The sequence below is a fragment of the Lemur catta genome, chromosome 20 (assembly GCF_020740605.2).
Source record: "Lemur catta isolate mLemCat1 chromosome 20, mLemCat1.pri, whole genome shotgun sequence".
Classification (NCBI taxonomy): domain Eukaryota; kingdom Metazoa; phylum Chordata; class Mammalia; order Primates; family Lemuridae; genus Lemur; species Lemur catta.
The window spans coordinates 32,779,895-32,807,009 of NC_059147.1; the positions used below are offsets into that span (position 1 = coordinate 32,779,895).

The window sequence follows — 27,115 nt, forward strand, 5'->3', positions numbered from 1 at the left end:
TCCAACTCCCACAGCCGGGCTGTCTGCTGCGGACAAGCGGAGAGGAAGCCTGTGCAGAGGACGGATCGCTGGGCCAGGTGCAGGCCATCGTGTGGCTTCTTGTGGACTGTGTGTTGTGTCAGCAGGCGGGCAGCGTGCAGGGGACACACCGCGATGAGCCTCTCTGAGCATCTCGTTAAAACTGGGGCCCTCTCGCCAGGAAGAAGGCACTGACCAGGCGCTCCGGGGCTGTGTCGGGGGCCAGGGCCACGTGAAAGTGAGCTGGGTCCTCAAATGTCCCTGGAGAAGGATAAAAACATTCCTGTGTTTGGGAATTTCCCCCGAAGCAGGCCATGGGTGAGCAGCACACGGTGTTTGTGGGTCGCTGTCAGGCAGGCAGCACTGGCCAGCCCTGGCTTTCTGCTGCGAAGCCACAGCAGGGTCCCCAGCCGGTGCGGGCAGAGAGGGCCAGGCCTCCGCTGTCCCCGGGAAGGTGGGGCGGCCGGCGGAGCTCGGGCGGAGGGAGGCAGCCGGAGCTGAGGCCGCTGCGAACACGGGCAGTGGGTCCCGGGCAGCAGGCCCCGCTCACTGCCCAGGGTCTTCGTGCGATGTCCACCCGGGGGGGGGGGAGCTCAGGGTCAGGAGGCTCCCTGGGGAGAGAGAAGAGGACGCCCAGGGCGCTGGGGTCCGTCTGACCCGGGAGCGTCGACCCGCCCCGGGATTGCGGCCCGGCCGTCTCCGCGGGGAGGCAGCGCCACCTGCCGTCCGCTCCGCGCACTTCGTGTCGGGGCCGGAGCGTCCGCCCCGCGGGGAGCGCAGGTTTCCGCAGCGCTGGCGCGGACAGACGTGCGCAGTGACCCGACTTCGGTGTTTCAGACCGTTTGACCTTCCCGAAGGGGAAGCTGGCTTTTTTTTTTTTGGTCGTAGGTCAAGCAACTAAATCAGTTGTTTCCTAATTACACAACTGATAGGGCTTATTTAAAATAAACCAACAAACTTTAGAAAGCTGCAAAGAAAAAAGTGAACGTTTCACCCGAGTCTGCTGTGTTGGCCCCGGGAGCCACGTCCCTGCACGGCCACGAGGGGCAGCCACCGGGGAGGCGCGCTGGCGCCCGGCCGGACGTGCGTCCGGACTCCGCCTCTTCCTGACCCCGCAGCCGCGCAGGTGCGGCTCCTCCGCCCGCCTCGGCCTCCCCGTCTGAGAGTCGGGGAGGGAGGCTGGAGAGAGCACGGCAGTCGCAGCGTTGCAGCGAGGCCTGAGTGAGTCACTCGTCTAGGAAGGACTTACAGGTAAGAAACCGAGGCGCAGAGGGGGTGACCACTGTGCCAGAGGTCACAGAGCTCGGGCACATGCAAACCCTGGTGTGCGTGGCTTCATCGCCACGTTCCTCAGCCCTTAAACGGCCTGTGTTCCAACAAGCTGCTGTGGCCTCCAGTGGCCCCTGAGGCCCCGCTGTGGCTGGAGATGAGCCCGCAGTGTTTCTCCGGGGACAGCCCCTCCCCGCCAGCGGGGCGGGCTCCGGGGCCAGCTCTGCCCTGAGACCCTAGTGAGTCAGCAACCTCTCTGGGGCACACCTTTCTCACCTGGGAAATGAGAACACAGCTGTGCGTCCTTGCTGGGATTCTGCTGAGGGTTAAATGAGTTAATTCGCCCTCCGACGTGGGGAAGGATGTTTAATTTGCTCACAACTCAGCACCTCGGGGCCTGAGTTTATTGCTTCCAAACCATCCAAAGTGCAAAATGTCCACATTACATGGTCACATGTCAGCTCCCATTTTAACCTTTATGATTTATGGACATCAAATTATAAAGGGTTCCATTCAGGGGAAGAAACCCTGCTCTGTTCGGGGAATGGGAGTGTAGATTCTCTATTTAAAAGTCTCTGCTCGTTTGAAAGGTTGCCCAGACGGTCTCCCGTAAAAACCCAGGATGACCACTAAGATTGGCAAAGTCACTGGGCTCAGGGGAGGACCTGGCCGCAGGGGAGAGGGAGGGGGACCAGGAGGGGCTCCCAGATCCTCAGGACCTGTGGCTCCACCACACACTGGGAAACAAGCTGCCTTGGTTTCCTCAACTACAAATGCACTCGGACACGGAGCAGTTTCAACCAACGGGGTAAGGGTAGCCGGGTGCCACTGCACAGTGGCTGGCAGCAGGGGTGGCTACTTAGTGGTGTGCAGAGAGAATTCAGGGTGCCGGGAAGACAGGACAGAGTGGGCAGCCCTGATGCCCGTGGCCACAGCCTCCCTGCAGGTGTCCGATGGGGCAGCCCTGGCCTGGTCCCATCTCTGTGCTGCCTGCCCTGGGGCCCTGCTCAGGGGCCCCGCTCTTCTCTTCCAGAAAACACCCCTGGCCTCCTCTTCCTCCTCCTACCCTAAGTGGCAAGTTAGGGACACTCCACGATGAAGGAAGAGCCGTGGGTGGCTCTGGCTCAGGCTCCAGTTGGCTGCCTTTGAAGCTCGCTTCACTCCCTGCTCAGTGGGGGCTGACGGGCTAGTGGGTTCCTCTCTGTTCCTCAGTTACCTCGTCTGTGAAACGGGATGTCCCTCAGAAGGGACTGTGAGGGCTGGGTGGAATTACACATCTGTGTGTCTATGTATGTATGTCGTATCATTAACCATATAGATATGAACATACATATAAATACATCATATAGCTTATAAATGTATAAGGGGACCAGATAAAGGGGAAGGGAGCGTAGCAAGCCTCAGTGCGTTATTTCTGCCAGGGGCCGGGGCTGTGAGAGTTGCAGTTGTGGAAACAGAGGGGGCTCGGAAATGCTCCTGGGAAGACTAGGAGAGGTGAAGAGAAGGATGGAATCCTCACATGGGCTCTGCGTCTCATGCTGTGAGATCCGCAGGCCCTGGTTCCTTACGATGTTGCCCACTGGCCAGCGGAGTGCGGGGCCGATTAGTGATGTCTGCTGTGGGTGCAGCTGCAGAGGTGTGTTTGCCCGAAACTTACATCCCTAGACCTGGTTGCAGGCGCCTCTTTTTAAATGCTGTTGTCACGTGACAGTTTACCCTCTCCCCACTCTCCCTTTGCTAGAACGTCCGTGGTCCCCACGGGTGGCTCTCCCTGGTTGACCGTGTCCCTGTTGCTGTCCCAGCCTGTCCTATCGGCGTCTGTGTCTTCATCGGTGCTGTCCTCGTGCGGACGTCTGGGGTGAGGGACGGGCGGGCCAGAGGTGGAGAACTAGGGAGGCCAAGCAATGCCCACAGGACGCTGGGCGGCCAAGCAATGCCCACAGGACTAGGGAGGCCAAGCAATGCCCACAAGCGCTGCCCACGGAGCCACAGAAGAGGCGGCAGCACTTGTCCAGGAGGGCAGGTGGCGCCCAGGAGCCCAGGGGCTGGCAGGGTGGGACAGGAACTCCCTTGCCCACCCAGCTGCAGAGAACCGATTAGTAGTGAGGGAAGCAAGCACAGCTCTAGGGGCGGGAAGACCAGCACCTGAGTCTCGGCTTTACCACTGCCTGGGTTTGGGACCCTGGACAAGTCCTTTAAGGCTCCCAAGTGCGGCTTTTTCCTTTAGTAACAGTCACCCGCTTGCGTATTTAATGCATCCTTATCCAAAGGCTGGGCTGACACTGCCCACAAGGAGCTTCCACCCCGTGGGCCTGCGGGGGGGGGGGGGACACGGGCAGACGGAGCAGAGCACTGGCTTTGGAGCGACCATGGCCTCTACTGGGCTCAGCTCTGCCAGAACCCGCTGTGGGACCAGGTGGGAAGAGTCACTTCTTCCTTCGAGGCCTCAGACTTTCATCTGCACAAACGGGGAGAGCGTTTTCCTACTTACAGTATCGAGACTGTGTGCTCTGGCCGGGCGCGCAGGAGCGCGTGAGCTGCCTGCTGGTCCCACCCGGGCAACCGGACGCCGCGAATGGGCTCGCTGGCTGGTGCGATGAGCAGAGAGCTCTGAGCATGCACCCCGCGCGCTGCAGAAACTGCGTTGAGAAGTAGGAGACAAAGGTTACAAAGACTATCTTGGCTATCGTTCCAAATGTTATTTAATACAAAAGAAAAAAATCCATGCATAATGACGATTATGAGAAAACACATGAAGTTCCAGTGGTTGCTTAAGGTGGTGGGATTATTTTTCTTGATGTTTTCTAAACACTCTCTACTGCTTGTGTTTAGAGTTCTACCGCACCTTTATATGGTAGTTGTTTTGCAGCACGGGGGAAATCCTATGCAAATATTCTTTTCCACAAATGGCAGGACCGGACCCAGCTTTGAAAGTTTTGATGAAGAATAAGAGGTTTTAGAGGTCCTTATTCCAGGACCAACCACAGCTCTTCTATGTCACAGAGCTGTGAACTATTTATGTCACTCGGATTGGACTTCACACAGAAACCATGTAGGAAAATGCCCTGCGGAGTGTCAGTCTGGACTCCTGGGAGCCCAGGCCAGTATCACAGCCCTAAGGCAGGGGCGCGAGGTGCTCGTGCAAAGCTGCTGAGTCCACCACTGTCCCAAGCAGTGCTGGGCTTGGGGTGAGCAGTCACCCAAGGTGGAAGAGGCCTAACAGCAGGGGCCTGGGCTTCACCCTGAAGACGCACTTTTCCGGATGTTAAAACTGTGGGTCCCATCCGCTTCCCCCGCCTTTTTGGTAGGAGCAGGACATGAATTGGGGGCCGCTCCCAGATCCCACAGAGAGGCCGAGACCTTTCCACGCTTTATCAGCTCACACTTGGGAGCAGCTGGATCCGCTGGCCGTGTTTCTAAGAGGCCAGTGTTAAGAGGCCCTTTATTTGTTGCATCTGGCAGCATTAAAAAGGATAATGCTAAATAACTACATAAAATGGTCTAGTTAACGTTGCTACTTGGAGAAGTGTTCTTCAGATAGCTCATCTCGGTGGGCTCACTTGGATTCCATCCCCATCAAAATCTGGCACCCCACGGGGGACAAAGGAATAAATTCCTCCTTGAACGCAAGGTCTTGCCCGTGCAACCCCTTCCTAGACCAACATCACACAACGTCCTCTTATCTCCAAAGCCGCCTTCTGTGTCTAGATGTTTAATTAGCCTGGAATTTATGTTTCTGCATGGCGTGATTCAGAAATCCAAGTTGCTTTTTTCAGCCTTCGAAACAGCAGCCAGTAGCTCTCTGTCCATCTCTCAAGAGGCAAACCCTTCCCCTCTGGAAGTCCTCTCGTGCCCCGGACTCCACCACGTTGGGCCTTTGTCTCCTGTCCTGCTGATCTGACTGCTGATGTGCTACTGCGTCAAGTCCTGAAGCTTCTGAGTGAGTTCAGGTGGCCGAGGGCGAGGCTTTCTCCTCGCCCTGGCTGCTGCTGAGCACTGACTGCGCACCTCACCAGCCTCCGCGAGAAACACGTGCTGGGATTCTGCTTGTCGGGTGCGGGACGCCTCGGTGCAGGGGGAGTAGGATCTTCCAACAGCAGACCTGCCCTCTGGGACACGTGTGTCTTCATTCGGGTCTTTCACCTTTCAGGGAAGTTTTATCCCTTTATCCGTATGAGCCCTGAACTGCCCATCAGGCATCTCCCCAAGCTCTCACGAGTCTGTGTTGCAACTGCGTTAAAAAGAGCTTTCTAAGGAGCTGTGGACACTGCGGGAGAGTGATGGGGTTGTATGTGTGTCCTGTCTGGCACTCTGCGGAGCTTGTCACTATGAAATCAGACCTTCCTTCAGCTGCAGCAAACTTTTAACGTGATCATCTCGCTCCCTCTGCACCCCCCTGCACGGGTTTCCGGAAGCATCACGGGCCTTCATCTGCCTACTAACTGTGTCTGTCTCTGTTGTACCTTCGTCTTCTACTGTATGATGCTTTCAATTTCTAAGAATTCTTTTCTTGCCAGCCCATTCTCTTTCTAATGGACACGACGGCCTTCTAATGGCTTTCTGACTCCTCTACTAACACTTCCACAAGAGACAGACGTCACAAGACACCGGTTTCCTCAAGTGCTCGGCAATTCTTCGTGGTCTGCTCACGTCTGCAGATGAGGCCCAGACTGACGGGGGCTGGGGAAGCTCCTCCCCCAGGCCAGAGCCCTGCAGAGGGTGCGCAGAGAGGCCCTGGCGTGGGCGCTGCCTCCTACAGCCCAGCACTCAGTGACACTGGTACCCCTGCCCACTGTCACCAGCTCTCCGCACCCGTGGCAACCTTGTCACCTGGGAGTCAGCTCCAGGGCCATCGCTACCACTGCTTCTGCCCCAGGATCCACTCCTGGTGCAGGGACGTCAGCTGGGAACTCTGCATTAGTCCTGAGGGTGACCCCCTTGGAGAGTTCTTCCTCCTTCTGGGGGGTGAGCAGTGGCGTCTGTCGTGGCCAGACCAACCGGTCTCAGCAGGGGGCACACTTGTGAGCACTTGCCACCTGCAGACCATGCGCTTTCAGTCGGCCTTCCCAAATCTCAGGGAGGGGACCGTTCCTATGCCCGTTTGTGGACGAGCAAATGGAAGTTCTGGGAGATGCCGCAACTGCGGTGTGAACTCGCTGTACCAGACGGTGACAGGACTGATGCCAAGAGCCAAGTCTGTTGGGTTCTGAAGCTCGTGTCATTAATCTTACGTATGTTTTCAAGCTGCATGGGAGAAAGGCAGGAACACATAAGGGGCAGTGAGTGTCAAGGCCGCCCAAGTGCTGCCCTTTGTGATCCTTCCCACATTCTAAAATTTCTACGATGAATGTTTGCTTTTATAAACAAACCAAAAATTCTAAGTGATGGTGACCAGTTAGCCTTGAGAGAAACAGAATATTAGAGCCCGTAAGGACTCGAGGACCTAACCAGCTCAACCTTTCATTCTACAGGCGAGGAAGCCAAGCCTGCACAGGTGCGTGACTTGCCCGCAGCACACGCCCGGGAGCAGCGTGCACAGGGACCCCTGCACCTCTGGCCCCGCAGTCCGGTGCTCATTCCTGCCAAGTTCAAGGTGAGTTTCTGGAAACGGTGATGCTGCAGATCTGTCACCCTGGGATGACACGATCCTGGTGCTAATGAGACTGAAACCTTGGGAGCAAAACGCAGGGTCAGTGAGCACCTGCCTCCCTCCATGGCGGCCTCCAGCGCTGCCCCCCACGGGCCTGCCGGGCCGGGCCAGTAAAAGGCACGCAGGCCGATACATTCGCAGTGTTTCCCTTTCAGACACTTGCCTTTTAGTCTTTCTTATTTTCCACAAATATAAAAATGATAAACTATTTCCTCGTATCTGTATGTCAGCATACCTGGATTATTCTGGCTGCAAATGGGAGAAAACCCAAGCAACCCAGCTACCTGAGAGTGATCGTTCATTGACTTGTGTAACTGCACAGTCTGAGGGCAGAGCTTGCACCAGACACGGTTGACTCAGGAGCTCAGACGGTGGGACCCGGACCCAGTTTCTCCACCTCTTGGCTCCGGTGGGTGCATTCGCACAGAAGACGCAGCTGTGACTGAGTCGCTCCCCGTCTGCCAGGAGCTGTTCTGGCTGCTCTCCTGCAGCTGCCAGCCGCATGGGGGCATGTGGACAGTCAAAAAGCAAATAACAAACAAACGAGAATCTTTCAAATACAAGATGGAAAAACAGAACAAACAGGCTAAGGCGATGAGTGTAACCCAGTGCCACTCGGCTGTGAGCTGAGCGCCATGTGACACGTGAACCAGCTGTGTAGGAGGGGAGAGCCCAGGGGCTGGGGGCCAGGTTGTGGCACCAAAGACATCTCTACCCACTTGTTTTATTCGTGACACCTTGGCAAAGAAGTCTGTATTTAATAAGAACATCTGTCTAAGGACAGATTTTCTTTCTGACGTCTCTACAGTATTTCCACTGTAAGGCCAACGAGGAAGTGCCCTTTCAAAGAGAAGACAGAGTCCTGAGAACATTTTCTTTAAATTGCATGCAAGGCCTGCCCTCTCGGGGCACGATAATGGGCTTAAAATACACTCAGTGAAACCCTCGGGCTAAAAAATAAAAATTTCCAACACATATACATTAGAAAAAAGTAAAATCTCCACTTAAATGCTTATTTTGACTTTTTGCCCAGGTCCGACTGCAAAAGCACTTCTGTTGAGAAAGGGCAGTTCAGCCAAAACCCAGCTGGCTTCTGGAAACCAACGGGAGGGAACAGCCTGGGACACAGGCAGCGCTGGGCAGATGTGAGTATGTGCGCATTTGCATGTGCACATGATGTGGGCTGGGACGAAACGCATTCCAGAGCCGGTCTCAGGAGACAAAGCATCCGCCTGGCCCAGAGCTGGTGCTGGCCCTGGGGGTGGGGGCAGGGGGCGGGGGCTGGGGAGGTGCCCAGGGCAGCAGGAAGGAAGGTCTCGTGGGTCCCCACTGACTGACACTGAGACCGGGCTGTGATGAGCACCCAGAACCCAGGGACCACACGACTTGGGCTTTTGCGATCCGGAATGCGGCTCTCTGCTCCAGCCGGCCACGGATCCTGGAGCAGAGATCCTTGCCGCGGTCGCTGCCAGGGCTTCTCTTGGGCAGGATCCTTCAACCATCTTCTCTTAACCCCTTCCTCTCAGATCCGAAATTCCCCGTTACGGTCTGAGACATGAGAAATGACCACCTAAAGACTGAACTGAGCCAAATCAGGAGTCTTTATTAGCTGGCCAGCGGCTGCTCTCTGTGCCTTTGGCGGCGGCGCTAGGGGAAGGCCTCTGAGAGACGTTCGTCAGCCCCGGGCAGAGGCCTGACAATGCACCGACCCCTGACACCTTCAAAACTGCAAATTCTTCTGGACGAGTCTTCTGTTTCTGTTTACCAGTGAGTGTTTTTTTTAAATTTCAGCTTATTATGGGGGTACAAAAGTTCAGGTTATGTATATTGCCCTTGGCCCCCTTCCCCCTGAGTCAGAGCTTCAAGCGTGTCCACCCCCCCAGACAGTGCGCATCGCACTCATCATGTAGGTATACACCCATCCCCTCCGCCACCCCCACATCTGCCCGACACCCAACTGGTGTCATTCCCAAATGTGCACTTAAGTGATGATCAGGGAAACCAATTTGCTGGTGAGTACGTGTGGTGCTTAGTTTTCCATTCTTGGGATACTTCACTTAGTAGAATGGGTTCCACCTCTCTCCAGGAGAATAAAAGAGATTCTATATCACCGTTATTCCTTATAGCTGAGTAATACTCCATGGTATACATATACCACATTTTACTAATCCACTCATGTATTGATGGGCATTTGGGTTGTTTCCACATCTTTGCAATTGTGAATTGTGCTGCTATAAACATTCGGGTGCAGGTGTCTTTGTAATAGAAGGTCTTTTGGGTAGATGCCCAATAATGGGATTGCTGGATCGAATGGCAGGTCTACTTGTATCTGTTTAAGGTATCTCCATATTGCTTTCCACAGGGGTCGCACTAGTTTGCAGTCCCACCAGCAGTGTATGAGTGTTCCTGTCTCTCCACATCCATGCCAACATGTATTGTTTGGGGACTTTTTGATAAAGGCCATTCTCACCGGAGTTAAGTGGTATCTCATTGTGGTTTTGATTTGCATTTCCCTGATGATTAGAACCATCGGTGGGTTCCTTTCTGGTCTGTTTCTGGCTCCGGAGTTGTCTGGCGCCTCAGGAGATTGGCTGGACGCAGCCTCACTCCTCAGGCAGGTTTCAAGAGGTGAGACGTCACCTGCAACTTACTGTCATGATCTGGTTCTGTTTCCCCTTTTCCTCGGGCGAGTCCTGGGATGTGAGACGTCACCTAGGACTTGCGAGGCCTGGTCAGAGTCCTGAGTATTTTCTTTTGGATTACTCTTCTTCTACTTTCATTTCTCTCGGCTTCGATTCCATTTCAGTTTCAACTGTCATCTGGGTCCTAGGTTATAGTTTCGACCTTTAAAGAACGGTGCGCGCTTATCATGGGGCTCCGTGATTGTCAGTTTCCTATCTTTTTCCTGAGGCCGCCTGGGGTGGTAGAACTGGGCCTCCCCCAAGCCGCTCGCTGCTTGCTCTCTCCGCCCGTCTCCCTCTCCCCGCTCACTCTCTATCTGTCTGTGCCTTTCTCTGTGCGTGGTCTTCAGATCTTTTCAGGCAGCTGAAATTTCTGGTTTTCGTTTTGAATGAGATTTAAAGAGTCCACTGTGAAATCAACAAGGCGCCAAACTGGGAGCTCCCTGACTCCCCTTGGTGTCGGCGGGTCCGAGGCCCTTATTATCAAAATCAAGAGGGGGTAGACGGCCTATGCCGCCACCACCATCTTGGGTCCATCGGGGCAGCAGCGACAGTAGGGAGTCCAATTTCTGCGTGCTGTCATCATTGGCCAATTGTTTTGTCCTGTCCTCTCTCCTTTATGTCCACGTATGGTGTGAATGAGTGTCACAGCTCCACGGCCGAAAGGCCACGGAGCTTGAGAAACCCTACCCTGTAAAACAAGTCTGTGTCTCTGTGTTTCGTCGCTGGCATAGGCGTTTAATAAATGTAGACTGTGTATAAAAATTGTTTTTGAGACAGACTACTAGGGTCCCCCTAAACCAAATGACTGAGTCAGCTTCTTACACTGCCGTTGGCCTGTTCGGGTTGACCCTATTACTGGATACTGGACTTTACACAGTGGCCCCAGAGGATTGGGGGCCTGGGAGAAGGCTGTTGTTAGTGGGTGCATACTGGACTGCAGTAGGTTTCCTTTGCTAGTTGCAGTGTTGCTCCCCATTCTGACTGTTGCCTGAATTTTGTGATATTTAGGCTTTTCATCATGGACCGATCTCAGTCCTATGTTACTTGCTCTCTTGAATGCTTCTTGAAAAGTTTCCAGGACTTTCAGCGTCAGGCCGGGCCCTACGGCTTTGCAGTTAACACCTTTGACTTACAGAAATTTTATAACGAGCGTGGCCCATGTTTGGTGTTGGATGGCCCCAGGAGGGCAGCGTCCCAGTTACCGGGACCTGACCGCCCTCCGCTCATGGTTTATGTCCCCTTCTCAACTAGTGACTTAACTGAAAAAAACCACAACTCCTCTTTTTCTGAGAAGCCTCAGGGACTAATTTCTCTCCTAAAGACTGTCTTTTATACTCACCAGGCAACCTGGGAGGACTGCCAGCAGCCCCTCCAAACCCTCTTCCCTTCTGAAGAGCGTGAGCGGATGAGGAGGGAGGCGGTCAAAACCATTCCTGGCCCGGATGGACAACCCACGACTGACCCAGTCCGAGTAGAGATTGGTTTCCCTTCTGCGCGACCAGACTGGGACCCAAGTGAAGAACAAGGTAAGGAGGCTCTCGAACCGTATTGCCTGACTCTGCCAGGAGGCATACGGGCTGTGGCTAGAAGGCCTACTAATTTGTCTAAGGTAAGCGAAACGATACAGGGACCTAACAAGTCCCCAGCAGTGTTCCTAAAACACCTTTTTAAAGCTTCCCGCCTGTATACTTCCATAGACCCAGAGGCACCAGAAAATAGACGGGCCTTAACATTGCATCTGCTACCCAGTCGGCCCCAGATATTAGGGGAAAGCTGCAGAGATTAGAGAGATTTGAGGGTAAAATGCTGTCTGAGTTAATAAAAATTGCCCAGAAGATCTACAAGAGAGAGGACCCTAGGACTGCACAGTCTAAGAGGATGGACAAAATTCTCATATCTGCTATGATAGAACAGAAAAAATATAAAACTAAGAGAGGCAAGGGGCCTAAAAAACCAAATCAGGATACTGTTGCTAGACACCCCCAGGATTTGCTTCCTGAAAACAGCCTCCCTCAATCCTGCCACATCTCAGAGGGAGTCAGGTGTGCAGGGGTGGCTGTGGTGACTGCTGACTGGGTTACCTGGGCACAGGCTCGTGGACATAAAACCTCAGCCCAAAAGGCTGAACTCATAGCCCTGACCCAGGCCCTAAGGCAGGAGAGAGCCTTTACCACGACACATGTACAGGGGGCATTTTACCAAGAACGAGGACTGACTCCCCAGTGATGCGAGGTGATGCTTTCACTGACGCGACAGCAAGGTAAGTCTCACAAAAACCAGTGGGGCCTCTCCTGACTCTCCCTGCTCTGCCAAAACAGCTCCTGCCAAACTCTCCAAACTACACAGAAGAAGAAGTTAAAATAGGAAAAGCCCTAAAGACTAGACCTGATTCAGGAGGTTGGATATTCCCTGGCTACACTGCCAAGCCCGGCAAGCTGCAGCAAGGTGCCATGTCTGTGCTCGAGTAAATCCAGGCAAGTACAGATACCAATAATTGCTTATATTCATTGACACTTTCTCTGGATGGGCAGAAGCTTTTCCTCCAAAGTTAGAGACAGCACAAGTAGCTATAAAAAACTAGTTACTGAGACTGTTCCCCCATTTGGCCTCCCACTTGCACTGGGGTCTGACAATGGCCCGGCATTCATCACCCAAACGACTCAATTATTAACTAAGACATTAAAGATTAATTAAAAATTACACTATACTTATAGGCCTCGGAGTTCAGGACAGATAAAAAAGATAAATAAGACTTTAAAAAACATTAAACAAATTAAAGCTAGAGACTGGCGCAGACTGGGTAGGTCTCCTCCCCTTTGCTCTGCTAAGGGCTAGAGGCACTCCTTATGTTAAGGGCTTAACCCCATATGAAATCATGTTCGGCCGACCGTCCCTGCTTATCCCCAAGCTGGGGGGGGGACCAGGTACCAGAGTTAAATAACCATTCCCTTCTTAGCTCATTGCAGGCCTTACAGTCTGGTGTCCGGCAGACCTGAGACCTTGTAAAGGCCGCTCATCCTGGACCAATTAATCCTCCCCCTGAGAAAGGCTTCGTTTCAGGTACAGCCCAGAGATCTCGCTGGGGCCTCCAAACGTTATGGTCTGAGATGCGAGAAATGACCACCTAAAGACGGAATTGAGCCAAATCAGGAGTCTTTATTAGCTGGCCAGCGGCTGCTCTCTCTGCCGCCACCAAAGGCTAATAAAGACTTCTGATTTGGCTCAATTTGGTCTTTACGTGGTCATTTCTGACGTCTCAGACCATAACATTCCCGTCACCCATCTACCGCCACCTGCTCACTCAGCCCCTCGAGCCCTCTGTCCCTCCAGAGAAGCACACAGGCTCACGGACCGGGACAAACTGGAACGTGACTAAACCGCGTCTGCAGCTCCTGCGTGTCACCGCACACACCGGCCAGCTGCCCCTGCTCACCGGCGACTGTGCCGTGACTTCCTGGGAAGAACTGAGACTGAGCAGCTCACACAGCAGCAGTCCTGCCACATCCTGCCACGTAAGCCTCTCGTCCCACGTCACATGGGGGGCGATGGTGAGGGTGTGTCTGTGCACCTCCAGCCATCCACCAGGTCACTTGTCCCTTTGCTGCCTGGCCAGTGCCACCCTCAAGGTGTCGGTGCCCAGGCGCAGGCCCTGCAGGCAGGAGAGGGCCCGCTGAGCGGAGGCGGGGTCCCCGTAATGGAGGAAGGCCCTGCGCCGGGGCCCCTGCCAGGTGAGCCGCAGGGGGGCTGCGCCGAGTTCTCGGAGCGCCCTCTTCAGGTCACTCACGTGAGCATCCCGGGGGAGGTTCCCAACGTAGATATCGGCTGCACGTGGGGGACCTTCCCCCTCCAGGGAACCAGGGGCTGCTCCCACGGAATCGTCTTCTAGCCCAGGCTCGTGCTGGGGCCTTGTGACGGTGCTTGGAGGAACTTTCTGGAGGCTGCTGGGGTGCCAGAGCTCATCCTGAAGGGTGACATCCTTTCCAGCCTGCCTCTCTCGCTCGCGGAGCCTCCTCAGTATTGGGATTTTCTCCATCATCTCACAGCTGATCTGAAAAGCAAAGCAGTTCCAGCTATTCCCAGGATGTCCAAGGGGACAAAGTCATGCCAGGGGCATCTGTCGCCCACACTCACACAAATCTCTTGACTGTCCCCCACGCTGCACAAACAGGGATGCCCAGCGGTCCCACTGTCTTAAACAGAAGATGTTGCCAACCTGTAGCCCTGAGCCCCCACCCCAGCTGCAGTGGGCCCTCTGCATCATCTGCCCCAGGGGCCACGGCAGCTGCAGGACGGGGCCTCCATTTCCTAGAGGCCCAGGGAGGAGAAACGAAGCTGGGACTCCTAGGCAAGGCCTCTTACCCAGAAAAGAAGATACGTCTGAATACAGAGTAGCACACAACAATTAAACGTTCTTCTACAAAACTAAATAGTTCAACCAGAATCGATGTACTCATTACATTCAGAACAATACGTGACTTAGAGCGATGGTTCTCATCCTTGGCAGGGTGACAGGGACCTGTGTGAGGACCTGGGGTTCCCTCCAAAAATGACTCACCCATAATTCTGTGCACAATTTCCCGGGGTCGCTAAAGACTTTTCATGGATCTCCAAACTACAAGAGGTGCACAGGCCCCCGGCTAAGAATCAGGAAATGAGAGTGGTATTTAAAGAAACACAAACCTCCAAGAACAGTCAAGTGCCCTCTCGAAAACCTAAAGGCTCCTAATCCTCTTTAACTTAACCCCCGGTTCTATCTCTCAGTGCTAAGTAGAAAATGATCTCCACTTCATGCAAGGCCTTCGCTTTGGGGCCAGAGTCCTGTAACTGGACGCTCCCTGGCACTGCCGTGTCAGAGCCTTGGCAGGTGAGGGGCACCTGTTTTGGTCTTGTGATGGTAAATGGACTCTTGGTCACCACAGAAAGACACTACAAAGAATGACTTGCTCCTTCTAACTCTTCCCAGTGCTGAGACGCAAAGGAAAAGCCAACCGCACGCCATGCCATGCCCACAAGGTCAGCTACCCTTCTCATCAAGAGGAGGTTTACTCCCTGGACCCTCTGCCATTCTTCTGAACTGATTTGCCACAAGGCCACTAAACTCTCAGAGTGGGACCTATTATAGAAGCTCTGGGTTCCAGCGAGTTCCAAAGATGATCTAAGTCCGACTAACAGAACTCCTCCCCATACCTCTACAAAGCCAGAACCCCCATTCTACCTTCACAAAGAGTTCAGATTTTCGTGTGATTTTGCAATACTGAAAAACAGATATAAACTGGTCATACCTCAATTTTCAAGGATTTCTTAAGCTACTAGATGATAAAGTTTGAAACCGTAAAGACAGCGAGTATGGCTGTGGGTTCACCTTCCAGAACCAAGAGCTCCTCAACTCTGAGCACAACAGCAGGAGCCGCAGGCCGGGGCATCTCTCGGGTGGGGGCACTGCCTGGTGGCCACCACACTCCTGGCAGGTTAGCGTCCCAGCCTTTTCTCTGCCCTTCGACACAATGAGAATCCCAAATTGCATATCGAGCTTACGTAATTCTATATTGTGCTTTTCCTACTTCATACCATGAGCATTTTCTCATGCTGTTAAATATTTTTTAAAAGGCTGTCTGCACTTAAATTGTTGACTTTTCCCCCTTATTTTAAGATACTACATTGCGGCTGTTGCCAGCAGAGACAGCAGTGTAACCTACAGGTTGGCCTGTGGGGTCAGACTCCTGTTAGACTAATTTGCAACACGTGCCATGACCTGGTCTGGAGGTAAAAATCGCAAAGGCACAAACCTACGAAGCCTCTGACACTGCCTTCTATGCAATTTAGCTCTGCCTGGAGATGCAGCAGATGTGCAATAAGAAAATCTGGATTTTTAAAAGGAAAGACTGAAGACAGAGGGCCACACAGATCATTAAGGGGGGGACAGAAAACTCGTAAAAATGAAAGGCAGCCGGTAATGGGAGCTGTGCGGCGGCAGCCCCCTTGCCAGTGTGGCCCCTCCTGTACTCCGTGAAGGAGAGCTTGAGCCGGCTGCTCGTCGGAATCCCAGAGGTTTATAAGGAGGTTCCCGGGGCTGGGCCTCAAGATCGTGATTTAGGAGAAAAATGTTCAAAAGCTCCATGGGCGACTCCAAAGTGCAGCCACACTGGGACCAAGCAGCTGCCGTGGCAGACAGAAAACACTAGAAGAGGGGAGGAGCCTCTAAGCCATAGGCCAGAGCTGGCCGAGGCGATGACCCACCTTGGACCAGGTGATCCCCGTTGGCTTCGGGCGCTGACAGCCCGTGGCGATGACTCTGGTTGGCGTGAGGACGTAGTCGACCGTGATGTCGTGACCCTCAAGGAGTGCTTCAGGGATGTCCACGACCTGGTCCAACAAAGAGAAGGGGGTAAAGGGGCTGCTGGGACACGGCTCCAGTTGCGTGCACTGCTCTGCTCAGCAGGACACGCGAGGCTGGTGAGAGGAGCACCCCCAAATCCACACCGGGGCTCAGGCTCAGCTGCCGCGCCACTAGCAAGTCCCGCCCTGGCCCATCAACATGACTCATGACACACTCACGACCCAGCACGCTGCCAAGGCAGATGACTCAAGTCTCTCCCCACACCCCCGGGCTCTTGGAGGAGCCTGGTAGGGGCCCTCCTCAGCCCGTCCACAGCAAGCACCTGGCAGTCGTGGACGATGGTGACCACTGGCGTCTCCTCGCTGACAGCTCCCATGGTCACCATCATGGCGTATTCCAGGTCGGCGTAACCTTCTCCTTTCCCGATTCTCCAGCCTGAGAGACAACGTCGAGAGTCAGGATCTCTGGGGGCTGGGCATCACTGCGGAGCGCACCTTCCATGAGGTCACAGGGGAAGGAGAAACTCGAGCCCAATATCCCTGGTTTGTCCACAGAGGTGTCCAGAGGAGCCCACAAGCTGTCGCCCACAGATGCACTGTCAGGCGTCAGACAGGAACAGCAACACGAAAATGTACAGAATGTGAAACACAGTGACGTGAACACTGAACCCTCTCAACATGTCACAAAGGGAAGCTGAAGTCGCATTTATGCAAGCTCTGTGTTAGCAAGACTCACATTTAACAGTAATGAAAGAGCAGTTTTTAAAAACACTAAGAACAAATTCTTACTAAAACCAGCATATCTTTAATCTATTGACCTTAGAGGGAAAACAAAAACTCTTAAGTCAGGGATATATGAAGACACGGCCCTGTCACTTAAAAAGCATTGACTAGTCACCCAGTTTATCCCCACAGTGCCTGAGGGAGGGACAGTGTGGGCAGAACTGATGCCATTTGCAAATTCATAAACGGAAGCAAAACCAAAGGATTCCCTGAACCTGGAGGGAAGCTAAGATTGAGCCAGGGGTTGGCAGCCTCTGGCCAGCCCCCCGTGCAGAGCACAGGGCCTTCCCGCTCCCGGCAGGACCCGCGACTCTGCGCGGCAGGAGCTCGAGGCGCCCAGACAGACACTGGCCTCTGCGCCGTGTCAGCACCACTGCCAGGAGCACCCGGGCCACTGCTGACGCGTCTTTCTATGGTGCAGATCCGACTGTGCGACTTTGACAATCAAGAACCTTCAACGGCATGCAAAGAAAGGACAGACGGGAATTCAACAGAAAAACAGCGAGGGATGTGAACAGTTCACAGGAAACCACAGGCAGCTGAGCAGTGAACACGTGAGAGACGCCCCACTTCACTCCTGCTGCAAACCAACCGGCAAACGGGACACCACTGCTCACTGTCAGATGCTAGAACATAAGAAATGTGGTAACTCCAGCCGTGGACAGGGAGCAGGGACAGAGGCGGGGCATACGCTGTTGGGGACCGCAAGGGAGCAGCCTCTCTTCTCTGGTGGGCAGTTTGGCGACCTCCATCAAGGTCTGAAGTCCCCCCTTCAGGGTGGCCATCCCCTCCTGGGAATCTTCCCGGGGACAGCTCAAAGCTACGCTGGACCCTCCGACAGAACATGCCTCACTCTGGCGCCAGCCGTGAGGGAAAAGACCAAACCAAACTCTTGAATAACTAGCAGTTCATGCGCCCACCAGGCAGGCCTGCGCTGAATCACCACGGCACGTCCACACGAGGAACACGTGAGGGCAGCAGCCGGCCCACTTGCGCTAACAGGCGAAAACCGTCGACACCGTTACCAAAAGGCACCCAGTGCCGTGCGTGCTCTTGTCCCTTCCGTGAGTAGGTGAAGGGTGAGTCCCAATCTACACCCACAGCACAGACGACAGCAGTGTCTCACACGCGTGCTGGTGCCTACGTGAGCCCACACTAGGGACCCCTCACAGCGGGCACCTGGGGAAGACACTGGGACAACGAGCGGGGGGACCTGTCCGTGCGACTCAACTGCCCACACACGCACACAGCCAGTGGCTACTTTACTCTTGCCACGGGGGCAAACGATGACACTTAAAAACCAATGATGACATTTAAAAACAGTTTTCTTCTTTATACCTTCCTAAACTATAAAGGAAAACTCCCGATGATCCTTCTCAAGAGGAGACCTTTGTAAATAACCCACAGCCAAAAGACCAGCCGAGTCCCACGGCCTGAACTCAAGGCCTCTGAAGAGCCAGCCCCAACCTACCTGAGGTCCAGGCTACGTGGACACACTGTCCCTTCTGCCCGCGAGCCCTTCAGCGCCATCTGCCTTGACAATGCCCTGTGTGTGAAACCCAGCCTTGAGGCCACTTCTGAAGTGACACCCTGCTCCAGGCTGCCGGGGCTCCTGGGTCTCTCCCCTGACCCCACTCTTGCCGGTCCTGACTCGGCTCCATCACCAAGCACAGTCCAGCTCCTGGGTGTGCCCCGCCCACGCACGGTGGTGCACAGGGAACGTGGGAACGTGGGCTCGTGGGTACCAACCCTGAAGGCACAGCTAAGGCACCTGACACTGGGAACACACTAAGAGCAAAGAATAAAGAACAACACCCTACTCAGAGTGACGGCTGGGAAAACAGCATAGGCTGCAGCTGGAGACAAGAGGGGGTGGCGTGGGGACCCAGCCTTCTCTCTGCAAGGGCCCCCTGGCCGTGTGGCCCAAGAGCCGTCTGCGTCACCTGCTGCAGGCAAAGCGCCAGGCCGAGGAGGTCTGAGGGCCACCCCGTGTTGTGCAGGGGCTGCCACTGCATCATACAGCACAGCATAGAACCTGACGCTGTCCCACAGGCTGGAGTCCCTCCAAGACCAGCTATTTACTGAGACTGCAAATAAAGTCAGCTCCAGTTCCAGTTAACTTAAAAACAAACAGAGGGAAAAATCTGTTACCGCCTGAAGAGAGAGTTATCTCACTTTATTTTTCCTGCAAAGAAAAGTAAAACTACTGTAAAGGTGTTGAGTTGGGGCCAGGCGGGGGAGGCGCGAGTCCAGAAAGCAGAAATCGCCACCAACTGTCAAAAGACAGAGACCAGGAAGCAGCAGGCTGCAGGAGCAGCTGCCACATCGAGGGGGTCCTGTTTTGTCATCTCACCTTTTTCAGAAACAGCGACGGATCCCACCACGACTAAATCCACGAGGACTCTGGAATCCAGGCCTACGGGTGTGCTGTAGCTCCTCACCCCCTGCGTGTTTAGCACACAGGACATGGTCATTTACTCCATCTACAACACTGAAGGCCATCATCGCTATGTACAGAACACTTCTAAACCATTACCTAGTCCACCAAAACGTACCCACAGCATTTCCATTTATCCTACCTACTGGAGGCTGCATTTAAAGAACAGGGAAGCTGAGGATGTTCATGATTCTATGATTCTCATAACACCATTTACAAGTGAATCTAGGGGAAAAGTCACTTAGTCCCATGTCCAACAGCAGCTGATCATTCCTTGTGGCATTAGGCCCTGTCTGCTGCCAGCACACAGACAGGACGAGCCCCTTACAGGGTCAGCGCATGTGGTTATTCTGGGGTCGCCCAGCAGTCACAGCGCAGGGGTTGGCCCACGGCCCTGCCCCACGGGAGAGCCCGTGTTTCCCTAACCCCACAGTGGCCTGGGGGCAGGTACCTGCCAGCCGCAGGGAGCACACATGGTTTGCACTCCTGAACTCTGACCATAACCACGGCTTCATCTTATTTTTCTACCTTTATTTTTCCTTTGCTCCTTTATCTATGTATATTTTATTTTTTTACTTTATCGTACATATTTTTATAAGCCACATCAAGTTTGGGTTTTTGGAATAAGACAAGGTGCCAATAAATAAAAAATAAAACATTCAACTTTTATACATGAGGCTTAAGTGGCAAATCCCTTAAAGATGAATATCTTAAATTGTCTGATTTTTTATTCTCAGTAGATTAGAAATCAAGTGACCTGGAGTTTACTTTAGGATTCTTAAAAAAAGTCACCAAATTGTTTCTTTAGCTGTAAAATACAAGACAAATTTTATTATAATGCACTCAAATACAGTATCTACACCCTTTGATTTTACTAGATTGTGAGACATTCAAGAAAGTCTTATATATCCGATTGTCAGCAATTATTAATTTAGAACTGGGGAGGCAACGTCCCGGTGAATACATTTCTGAAATTCCAGCCCGTCTGCCCGGCTGCTCTGGGGCAGTGGCAGACAGGCGGGGAGCCAGAAAAGGCTACGCGGTAGGCAAGGGTACCCCAGGTTGACACTCGAGGGACCCAGAGTACCAGACAACTTGCTTCACCTTTTCTTACAAAAAGGAATTTATAATTTCCTAACTTGGTGTGAAATAGAAACCGAGTTACAGAAATGAGCATTTTTACTTGGCTCCCTTAGTGACAAAACTGCTGAACAATTTCATGACATCTCTGTTCATTTGGTTCTGTTGAAAATCAATTTCATGATGCTATTTTACGCTGTTCCAACTCATCAGAAGTCTCAGCAGAGAATGGTGCTTTCCTTGGTGAACGACGCTTACCTGAGAGGTGGCGCATTTTCTCAAGGTGTCTTTAGTTGCCCCGGGGGGTGGTGTGATCTTATTAAACAACCCCGTTCTCAGTCGTGGTGTTGGAACCAACAACGTTTTTTTACTCTAAAAAAAAGACAATCAATAAATTACAAAATTAAATTTTACATAGGACTTTCTTATATGTTTTTACCATTTCAGGAAGGGAATCAAGTTACTACTACCTGCGTTTTTTTGGTGTAGGCAGTAATGTGCCAAGGAAATCACTTGTTTGCAAACCTAATTACATAATACGTGGGGGTCAATTTCACTTAAAATTACTACTTCACATTGCTCACTACAAAGAGGCGGGTGTTTATTAAACTTGCTAATTCTACTTTGCTTACCATTCCAAATTATTACAGGCAAAAATCAATAATTCAGCCCAGTGTGGGCTGAGGAACGAGGACTGTGACCTGCTTCCCAGGCATTCTTAAACCCACTGAAGTTTCCAAAACACACCGAGAAGCCTGTAAGTGCCAGAGCACAGGGACCACATGTGCTGGTGTGTTTCTCATCACTACGTCCCCGTGCCCAGCACAGAGCCTGGGACGAAACAGACTCTCAGTGGCTTGGTTGTTTATCTAACCCGGATCAGTGAAGGGATGGAGAAGGGAGGAGCTCAGACACCCGCCATGTCATCGTGTCATCGGCCGCACTCCTCTCCTGCGGCCGCCTTGGCTAACTCTTGTCTCTGCACCTAGAAGGCTTTTGATTTTGAGCTCTGAGGGGCTGACAGGTAAACCTCACACACGCGAAGACTAGCTCTGGGGCCAGAATTCTGCCTCTGCCATGACTGATGTGAATTGATACTTCACCTGTGTGTGTCTGGTTTCGACTGTCATATGGGAACAGAGATGGCTCCTACAGGACTACTGAGAATTAAATAGCACAGGGAAAACATTCAGACAGGCCTGTCTCACACACAGTGACTATTGGCCGCTTTCCTTCACTGCTGCTACGATGATTGTAACTTCCAGTTCATTCAAGTGACTCATTGACTAGAAACCTAAGGCTTATAAGAAGCCGCCCTTCTGCCAAAGCCTGCAGAGAAGCCTCTCTTGGGGCTGAACTGCCATCAGCAGACAAAATGATCTCTTGTACGAGCTGATTAGAGAACCAGAGCAAGATCCCTGCAGTGTTCTTTTGTCCCTGTAAAAACACTTTCTGGTATTCACTTTACCATGCAGTGTGGCCGGTGCCCTGTCTGATCAAGGCTTCTCAGGAGGTTGACTTGACAGCAGCAGTGGGAGAACTGAGTCACCACACAGCACGTGTCAGCATGAGGCAGAATCCCAGAGATCTTGCACTGTGACATTCAGGACCAGGGTCATATTGGCAGCAGAAATTTGTTTCAGGAAAACACCACCAACCGTTACATTAAATTAATGGGGTCAATTTGAATGTTATTGCTTTTATAGCTTTGTTTATATTTAATTTATATGCCGATTTTTTTTTTTTGAGATGGGGTCTTGCTCTGTTGCCCAGGCTGGAGTGCAGTGGTGTGATCACAGCTCACTACTGCCTTCCAACTTCTGGGATCAAGCAATCCTCCCAACTCAGCCTCCTGAGTAGCTGAGACTACAGGTGCACACCACCATGCCTGGTTAATTTTTTTAAAAATTTTTTGTAGAGACAGGGTCTCACTATGTTGCCCAGACTGATCTCAAACCCCTGGGCTTAAACAATCCTCCCACTTTGGCATCCCAAAGTGTTGGGATTACAGGTAAGAGCTACCGGGCCCAGCCCATTTTGGTTTTACAGTTGTATAAAAGCTCTGAGTATTAAAATGTATACCAAGTTTTATGTTTATACAGATTAAATTAGATTATAATAAATTCATTTAAATCAACCCTGGGGACGCTTTTTTTCCTTGAGAAGGGGCCTATATATTTGAGAAACTGTGTTCTAATTTATATATTTGGGGGACACATTTGTCAGATTTCTTATTATTTATCACATTTCAAAGACATATTGCAAATGTAGCAAAACTAATTAAATATGTTGTAATCTTTCTCTTCCAAATTAAGAATGGCTCAATGCCATCATTTTTTATTTGTTTGTTTGGGAGGTAAGGAAATTAAAAAGCATTATAAAAGTATGTCTGGATTTAAAAAGTTTAACAGTTTTGAGAAAAACATTTCCAGCTCTTTATCATGGTCTTTCCAGTATTACAGCATGACACAGTAACAAGTGACCATTTGTCATTAAGAAGCAAATGAGTCTGAGTACAGTAAACTCTTCAGCATGCTTGTTTCCAACAGCAACGTGGTATGTCCTCTAATTCAGCTCCGACTCCTCAACTCTGGGACATCACAGGTTCTGCCTGGTTCCTCTCTCTGTGCAGATGCCTGAATAACATTGCTTAGAACATCCTTTATCTCTAAGCTTGGAAACATTCGGGACTTCTGACTGACTGAATGCCAAACAACTGACAGACTCCTGGACTGTGCTTGGAAGAAAGACCAAGGGCACATTCTGCACTGGAGGGAGTCAGAAGCACTGACTTTCTCCACGAAGGACTGCAGGCATTTACCAGCTCCCTGGAGAACGTGTCCCCCTTGGTAGCCAGGCCTCGGCTCAGGGAAGTGGGATTACCTGCAGTGCCAGCAACCGAACGCCTTCCAGAGGTTTGTCAGGGTCCACTTTAACTTCCCGTGCTCTGGCAAAAACTTCTAGGTCTCTGATGTTTTGGCAAGCCCGATAAGAGCCCTAGGCAGGCAAACAGACAGAGCTGCACTTACTTCAAGGACGAAGAAGCGAGCATTTTTCTGGGGAGCATCGGGATTGACTTTAACGGTTCTGGCCGTGTGGAAGGATGGCAGGCGCGGGAGGTGCTCGGCGGCACGAGCGGCACCCTGTTTCAAATGCAATGGCGTGTTACCGAGAGCATCACACATGCTTGGGTTGACTCAGCCTGAGCAGCTTGGCCCGAGTCTCACCCAGACAGGAAGGGGCTCTAATTCTAAGACAGCACCTGAGAGCCATCCAAAGAAACATCTAAGGAAGTTGTCAGGGCAGAAAGGGATTTGGGAAAAGGAGACTAGCCCCAATTTAGTTTTTAACTGAAACAAAACCCTACTGGTTCGCTTTTAAAGATTTCTCCATGATTCTGTGCATCCTTCATCTTTTCCCCTGTCCTTCCCATATCTTTCGCTGGGTAACAAGCGCTTAAAGAAAACACAACAACAAAACCAAACCAAAGGAGACTTTTTAAGGGACAGGACAATCTTGGGACCAGCTCAGCTGAGGCCCAGAGAAGGGCTGGAGCTTGCTGTGGAAGAGCAGGCGTGGGAGGGAGAGCCCAAACCAGGGTAGTGGGCAGCAAATGGCCGAGTCCTGCCAGCCTGATGGGGCATTTTTGAAAAGTGCTTTTTCTTTTTCTCTTGGAAAATATGCGTGCTGAAGATTATGAACTCTCGTCTCTTTCAAGCAAACTTTTTTTTCTCTCAGCACTATCAAAACAGGCATCTTTGATGGTCTCGTATTTTGAGCAGCTGGGAAACTGAGGCCCGGCGTGCACAGAGATTGGCAAGCCATTCATTTCTTTCTGAAGGCGTGAGTGGCTGGGCCTCCCTCCCAGATTGCATTCACTCCGCAATGTTCTTGGGGAGGCCAACTTTGGGAAAAGGTGTCACAACAATAACATGCTTCCAACCAGGATATTTTACTTTGTATCAAATGGAAAACAGTAGCCTTAGCACCACCTCCCCCTGCCCCGAAAGACACAGCTACGCACCCTGCACAGAGAGGCAAGAGGCCCGAATGAAGGGCAACATGATGAAGGATGTCTCTGAACACTAAGGATGCCCCGGCCAGATGGTTTTGATTTCACACCATTACTCAGATTAGAATTGGAACAGAATTCTAATCCACCATGAAGCAGTATGGGAACCGTATTACTAATGTTATTTGTTTGGGAACATCCTGTTTTCCTTTTAAGTACTCCAGAGGTGCTTCAGTACCTTAAAGTTGGGAATCCTGTGATGGACAGGTCGGGGAAAGTCAGCTATATTTTGGGATTCCATGTAGTCCCAAATTTGTTCTCGAATGTCCTGTTTGGAGACACCTATGGGAACAAAAGTGTTGTGACTTATTAATAAAAGAAGGAATGCCACAGTGCATGCAGTCTCAGACCACGCTGCCCACCCTCAACCCTCCATACCCGAGCTTGTGATCATGCCAGACCAGATCTAGCTCTGATCTCTGTAAGGCTGGTGGCAGGCACCCTTCCCCTCCCTAATGGAAAAAGAAGAGGCCCACGAGACCTGCCGAGAACAATGCCTGCAGGGCTTAGCTAAGTTAGAGAATGACCACACCTGGATGGTTACCCTGATAAAGGTCTCGGTTCCTAGAGTCCACACATACCACCAGCCTATCCAAAAACCTTACAATCTCTACATCAAAAAATCAGGGTTAATGATACAAAAGAAATTATTAAAGTCCCAAAACAGAGTAAATTAAATAACCCAAGTGTTTAACCCAGTTCTACTAACCCTGTGGCGGTAGGCGAATGAAATACAGCCCAAGCCATGTAACTAGGCATTTCCAGAGTCCTCACTGGGACACACAATTCTCTTGAATTGTAAAGAAAATGTAATCGCAGTCTATTCAGCCTTGGTATGACTGTGATTAGTTTATTCTTGCTGTAAGTCACATAAGCTTGTCTTAAAACTAAGTGATCTGTGTGCCAGCTATTATTTTGGATTACCAACTACAATTCCCTTTATTAGGGTGAAATCTTTTATTCTCTATCCAACTTTAGAATTGCATTGTTAGGCAACAAATATACTTTAAATATTTGGGGCAGTACCAACAAATAAAATTTGCATTAACCATGTGCTCTTCTTGGAGTAGAGAAACGTAAATATTGGTTTCCAGTTAAGCAGGAGAAACATAAAATCCGCATATTCATATGAACATATTTTAAAATATTTACTGAATTTTTGGTTTTGCTGGTCCAGGGATATAATTGTACTTGTACAGAAGCTCGTTTCAAATCCCTCCATCTACTACCTGATTTATTTTCCTAACAACACAGGGTACGGCCAGCATTGTGGATTTTGATCAAAGAGTTCACGTGTGGAAATCACTGTTACCACTATCGCCTGCTGTTGACCGTACTGTTTACCGGCTGCACAGGTGGCGGGGGGGGGAGGCTCTGTTGGCTCACGGTAGCTGGATTTAACAGACCGTGGCACACCTGAGCATCAGCAGTAAGCACCGCGTCCCCTCCCGGCCAGGCCATCCTGCCACCGACCGTCCAGGCTCTTCCCCACGAGAGGGTGATCTCAGGCCGGGGCTCTGGAGGCTCTTCAGCGCCCAGAGCGGAGCGACGACCTCCGAAAGCATTCCTCGAAGCGACAGCGGCCAAGCGCCCCCCGCGTATAGATTAAACTGGCTTCCGTGCCTGCCCCTGCCTCAGTTTCCCCCGAGCTCACGGCGCCCACAGTGCCTGCAGGGGGCCCTCCTGGCTCTTCTGCCCGTTACCCTTATTCTTCCCGAGTCTTCACTGGGAATCCGTGTCCGAGCCCGCCGCCCGCTCGACCCGGACCCCGGACCCCGCACAGGCCCGTCCGAGCCCCCAGCCGGCCCGGGGGTCTCAGGGGCTCCCGCCCACCTCTGGGACCCCCCCGCCCCCCGCGCCAGCCCCGCCGCGCCACTCACCCGCCCGCGGCTCCATGGCGCCGCCGCCACCGCGCGACACCTTCCCCAGCGGAGTCTGGCGCGGAGTGACGTCACCCGACGCGCGCCTGCGCACTGGCGGGGGCGGAGGTACCTTGATTGCCTCGGAGTGCGCATGCGCACGCGGTATGGCTGGGAGGCGGAAGGAGCCCGCGTGGGGGAGGGTCGAGCGGCTCCCGGGCCTTTCGTCTGTGCGTCGGGCAAGCTCTAACAGGAGTTTTGCCAGGCCCTCGGGCTACTGGCGTGAACCAGTTCTTGGCCTCGCAGAGCCCACTTCTCATTCAAACACACCCCACCTGCTCTTCCAGTCCCCAGGGGCCGACGCCTCCAGGAAGCCGGCCTTGTTTGCTCCTCCAGCGCAAGACCCTGTGCTCGGAGACTCTGCAGATACGCGGGTGCTCCTGGCTGGGTGTGCGGGCATTCAGCCCCGCACTTTCTCAGCGTGCCCAGTAGATGGAGTGCGTGGGCCGGGCCCTGGTGACCCCTGTGTGTGTCCCCGGCCACCCGTGGGGAAGCACCGTAGGTTCCTACCTCGGTCTCTGATCTCCGCGAGGAGCAACGTGGCAGCCCGCGTCTGCTCACCCACGCCGCGCACTCGTGCCGACCCGCGGGCCGGCGGGCGGCGGGGAGAGCAGGCTGCAGACGTCCGAGTCCGCGCCCCCCAGGCCCGGGGCCAGCGGAGAGCAAACGGGACAGTCTGGCTGTGCGCCGTTCACGCACTAAGAAGAGGACACCCCTCCCCCAACACGCATACAACTGGGTAGGGGGACCAAGCCACCGCATGCCACTCCCTGATGGGTCCACGCGTGCCCCCAGCAATGCGCCCGGTGCGTTGTAAGCGCCCAAACAGTGGTTGCCACCTTTCAAAATGGTATTCCCATCCTTCAT

General features: G+C 52.6%; 1 protein-coding gene and 1 long non-coding RNA gene across 7 annotated transcripts; one reads left to right on the forward strand and one right to left on the reverse strand.

The window, feature by feature from the left end:
• The first annotated feature begins 1,135 nt into the window (after nt 1-1,135).
• LOC123624965 lies at nt 1,136-22,036 on the forward strand. 3 transcript variants are annotated; one of them, XR_006730318.1, is made up of 7 exons: nt 1,136-1,269; nt 6,759-6,880; nt 7,971-8,082; nt 8,464-8,704; nt 10,964-11,147; nt 11,940-13,133; nt 20,908-22,036. It is a non-coding gene; the product is annotated as an uncharacterized LOC123624965 (long non-coding RNA). The 3 variants fall into 3 exon arrangements; XR_006730317.1 differs by lacking the exon at nt 20,908-22,036 and having other exon boundaries at nt 11,940-12,681; nt 12,952-14,048; XR_006730316.1 differs by lacking the exon at nt 20,908-22,036 and having other exon boundaries at nt 11,940-14,048.
• On the reverse strand, nt 3,972-26,283 carry MTHFSD (methenyltetrahydrofolate synthetase domain containing). Of its 4 annotated transcripts, XM_045533114.1 has the most exons (9): nt 26,210-26,283; nt 24,508-24,611; nt 23,141-23,254; nt 20,516-20,629; nt 19,094-19,184; nt 16,281-16,393; nt 15,859-15,984; nt 13,406-13,669; nt 3,972-6,531 (listed from the first exon to the last, which is right to left on the reverse strand). In XM_045533114.1, the coding sequence occupies exons 1-9, from the start codon at nt 26,223-26,225 to the stop codon at nt 6,379-6,381; spliced, it is 1,095 nt and encodes a 364-aa protein (XP_045389070.1). In that variant the 5' UTR covers nt 26,226-26,283; the 3' UTR covers nt 3,972-6,378. The 4 variants fall into 4 exon arrangements, with proteins under 4 accessions (XP_045389070.1, XP_045389068.1, XP_045389069.1 ...); XM_045533112.1 differs by lacking the exon at nt 3,972-6,531 and having other exon boundaries at nt 9,386-13,669; XM_045533113.1 differs by lacking the exons at nt 3,972-6,531; nt 23,141-23,254 and adding an exon at nt 23,287-23,400 and having other exon boundaries at nt 9,386-13,669.
• Between the last annotated feature and the right edge of the window lie 832 nt (nt 26,284-27,115).